We start from the raw sequence: 4,401 nt of genomic DNA on the forward strand, positions 1-4,401 counted from the left end.
AGACTGTAGAATTTGAATTACCCCAGTCACTTAAATCACAGTAAAAAATTACGCGTATGCTTGGGGCAGGAAAAAGTACAGTCAAGAGGAGTTGATAATAAAAACGGTGTGGCTACTGGGTGGTCCGGTCCACGCGAACCACACACCGGGCTCATGTGGACCAGTCTTCTAGAACAACTTCCTGCACAGACAAAAGGCCGTCGACACGTCATCGGCCAAGAAGTAGACAGCCTCTCTCTCGCCCCCACTCTGAAATGCGAAAACCGACAACCAACACACGGTTTTACTTTCCCTTCCCATGATTCTGTGCCCCTGGAATCCTGCTCGTTCCTGAGAAATGACTCTTTTGCCCTTCCCTCTCCTTTGACCACCATATATGATACTCCTCACAACTTCCGCTCCTCATATCTCGCAAACTGCAAGCTAAAGCTCACAGTCCCGCACAATCAAAACCAATATCACAATTCTCATTTCCGGATTTGCCCCTTCGTTCTCTCTTAATTCCCTTGTTCATTTCGCTATGGCTGGAACTGGAACCCTAAATCTTCCGCTCTCCACCGTCAATCCTCTTCGTTCCTCCTCCTCTAACGGCGCTTCCGCTTCCTCCGTCAGGTTCTCCCCTCATCAATGTAGGGCTTCTATTCGGTCTTTTGCTACCGAGACCCGATCTGCGGCGGTTGCATCTCGGCGGCCGGCGAGCCTCTACGAGGTGCTTCGAGTCAGCCAGAACGCGTCGCCGAGGGAGATCAAATCGGCTTATAGGAGTTTGGCTAAGATCTACCATCCTGATTCGGCCCTGCATCGCTCGGAGTCCGATGACGACCAGGACTTCATCGAGATCCACAACGCCTATGCCACGCTCTCCGATCCCTCGGCGAGAGCGATCTACGATCTTTCTCTGATGGCCGTTCATGGGAGGAGGCGCCCGGTGTCGTCGTCCTCTGTTCAGAATTCCGCTTCCGTTTTTTACACGACCCGCAGATGGGAGACGGATCAATGCTGGTAGAGATTGCCGCTTCTGCTTTAGGAAATTAGTAAGACCGAGGAAAAAAGCTGGAAAAAAAGAGAGAGAGAGAGAAGATAAAAAACCGAGTGCTTAGTAGAGTAGGGAAAAATTGCATTCTGCAAAATACAAGGTTTTCAATAGTGTTTTGCAGATAATGCGAGTGGAAAAAGACATAGCAATGTAGGAGACTCTGTAAATTCTACCTCTATATATATATATATATATATATTTTAATGTTCAGTGTTTCTTTTTATCTACTTCCTTTTCATCTAATCTTGTCTTTATAATTTGATTCCAAGCTTTGGGTTCTTTCTATTTAATCTCGGGATAATCGTAATGTAAAATATTAAGTCTTCCTTGTCTGTCCTTTCCCTGTTATCCTAATGATTGCATCTTAAGCTTGTCAATTGAAAGGGAATGGGAATGAATTGCTCAAGTTGGAAAGCATCAATTCTATTTTCATGACAGACAAAAGCGAAAATTTCGTGTAGCAGTCTGGTAGCAGTATGAATGTGATGGATAAAAGTTTCTATTTTTTTCATACGCAGTCGGCAAAGCAAAAGAAAGGGAACAGAGAGTAGGTGCCATTTGCCAATAGATATTCAGTAGTGAATTTTATGAAGATACTTTGGGTAACTCTCTTCTGTGTGTGAATGGAGCTTGATTTTTCCCCCTTGCCATACAGGCAATTCATGGTTGAGTGAGTTGTTGGAGCTGAATATGGGCAAAGGACAGGACGGTTCTGATTTTTTGCATGCCGGTATCTCTGCTTCTCATATTATAACTTATCCTTCTTATATACTCGATTAGGAATGAAGTGTAATTTTCCTTGAGTCCAAATAAAAGACGCAAAATCTCAAAATCCAACCTATGGAGTTTTGGAGTATTCTGAATTACTGAATAGAAGGAAGATACAATTATAGGGAAGGAGTGACATTATACCAATCTTGTGATATACCCATTTAGGAAGATTCAAAGTAACAAAGAAAATTGAATGGAACAAGCCGGTGAAAAATCTTGCAGATTTGGAACTGTCTGGCTTCCCTGTTTGTTGCATCCAATGTCCATTTTCTCGGATCCTAAGCCGGAAAATTAAGCTGATAAAATTGTTGGAACATATCCATAGTTCAAGACTTCGGGTGCATTACTGCTAAATCATCGCTGAAAGAAAATACCTTCTCAAAATCTAACCTCCCTCCCCCACCAAAAAAAAAAAAAAGAAAGAAAATTAGTAGTTACATCTTAGAACCAGTGCTCGTTGTCCCAGCCAGATGTTAAAGACATTCCCTTCCGATTCAGGGGGGAAAAAAGTGCAGGTTGGTGATGACAACTGGACAACCTTTTCACTTAACTTTTGATTCCTTAATGATTAGACTACTTCATATCTTAGTGCTCCTAATGCAATTCTTTGTCGTTATCAATTCAATCATAAGACCTAATAATGCTGAACTTCATAACTAACGCATTACAAAATGCTCGGCAGGCCTTTCACACCCACACCACCCACCATTAAACAAAGAAAAGTAGAAAACTATTGCTTCTCAAGGATCTTAATGCTATGTTTGGATGTCTATGAATTTAGATTTGGATTTGAATTTATGCCAAATTTCTTGTTTGTTTGGATACTTAAATCCAAATCCAAATGTTATCCTAATTGCTTCATAATTTGAGAATACTTTTTGAACCCATGTTATTTCAAATCTGTCGGTTTGTCATCTCTTGCGAACGCGTTCTCGGCTGTCGATCCCGATCATTTCCTCCATTGTCATCTTTCAAAGTTTCTCAAGTGAGTCCAATCTTCTGCTTCCCTCATCTCTCAAAGCTTCTCTTCAGCCTCACTTCATTTCACCTACCCTCACATCATCACTGCCCTCTTCAGTCTCTTCTTCCTTTCCTCTTCTCTTGGCTCGTCTCTTTTATTAGCTTTGCTTCGCTTAGGTCAGTTTTATCTATTCCTCAAGTATGTTTCTGGACTGAGTAAATCTATGTCTGTTGGCTGAACTTGTTCTGAGATTTACATTGTATTTGAGATTCCCCTTTACATTGTAGTTGAGATTGCCCCTTAGTTGTTTTTGCATGTGGGGTTAGATGAATTTGTTTTTTCTACTCTAATATTCAGTGAATAATCTTTCATGTATGGTGTGTTGATATTCTGAATATTTATTTTGGTGGTGTAGGGATGCTTCTCATTAGTGGCCTTTGCATGTGGCTTTCTATATAGTGTTTTTGTTTGTTAATTATTATTCCGTGACAGAGTAGGAAATGGATCAAAAGTTGATTAGTTAAGAATGGAAGTGTGGATATTCATTCGAAGCTTGAAAAGTAAAAGATGCCATGATTTTGTGTTTTGATGCAATGAATCTAATTTCCACTAACGTTATAACCCACATGAGCTTTTATCTGATTACAGTATGATTCCACTATTGTTTCCTTCAAAGCCTACAGAACAGAATACATATCACATGGAGTACGAGCTATCAATGGTTGATTGGAACAAAAATTTCCTTCATATGAAGCATCTCTCTTTCTCTCTCTCTCTCTGGATTTTTGAGCTTGTGCATTCCATCAAAAAGAAAATAAAAACATTCAAACCTGCATTTGAAGCAATTATTTTCCACCGAAATGTGTGCTTTTTTTTTTTTACGGTACAATCTCAAAAATCCATTGGTCTCCTCTCCATGATTCTAGAGCACTACAATAACACCATATATATGTGTGTGTGTATCACCACAAACTCGTCTCATATTTCACTTATTTTACCAAACCAAGTGTGTGAATGTTTTGTTCTCATTTTTTGTGGTACGAAAGCTCAAAATTCAATCTGTCTCCTCTGTTCGGAGAGGCTTCACAGCATGTCTTCACCTGAAACCTTCCTCTCATGAATATTAATAATAGATACCTCTGATTTAAGAAATTAGGCAATAGGTTACTATTAATATTAATACTGGTGTGGTTACTAGTCATTTAGACGCTGTATATGTCAGAAGAAGATGGACCATAGGGCCATGATTTTAAATCCCTAGTTTATATAGACTTGATCCATATACATATGCCCATTATCTACGATAATTAAATGGTCCAGAATCGAATAATCTTGATGAATGTAGCAGATGTTAGTTGAAAATTGTATGAAAGGATGGTAGTAAAAATACGTACTAAACATGAGTAGATGGAATGAATATCCTAGTTGGATTTGCATTTATGTGTAGGGGAAGCCAGAGAAAGAGTTTGTTGTGACTAAATAGTAATGAATATAAAAGAATAACATTCTTCCTGTCATGTTGTGGTTGGTCAAGTAGATCGTGATTATTTTCAGCAACTTTACATGTCATCTGCCAATTAATGGTCCTCCATGCTCTTTCATCTGATTAATTATTGTTTGCGGTATTGAACAG

At 39.5% G+C, this 4,401-nt stretch overlaps 1 protein-coding gene across 1 annotated transcript; it reads left to right on the forward strand.

Moving 5' to 3' along the window:
• Positions 1-399: 399 nt before the first annotated feature.
• Positions 400-1,246, forward strand: LOC129318841 (chaperone protein dnaJ 11, chloroplastic). Its single transcript, XM_054963814.1, has one exon. It carries the CDS (start codon positions 521-523, stop codon positions 1,004-1,006), a length of 486 nt encoding a protein of 161 aa, XP_054819789.1. The 5' UTR covers positions 400-520; the 3' UTR covers positions 1,007-1,246.
• The last annotated feature ends 3,155 nt before the right edge of the window (positions 1,247-4,401 follow it).

This window comes from Prosopis cineraria, unplaced genomic scaffold (genome assembly GCF_029017545.1).
Source record: "Prosopis cineraria cultivar Desert tree isolate PC_DT_omini unplaced genomic scaffold, ASM2901754v1 PC8, whole genome shotgun sequence".
NCBI classification, from domain to species: Eukaryota; Viridiplantae; Streptophyta; class Magnoliopsida; order Fabales; family Fabaceae; genus Prosopis; species Prosopis cineraria.

Excerpts from the sequence above, each read along its gene's own strand:
- LOC129318841 (XM_054963814.1), top strand. The coding sequence starts at position 521 with ATGGCTGGAACTGGAACCCTAAATCTTCCGCTCTCCACCGTCAATCCT.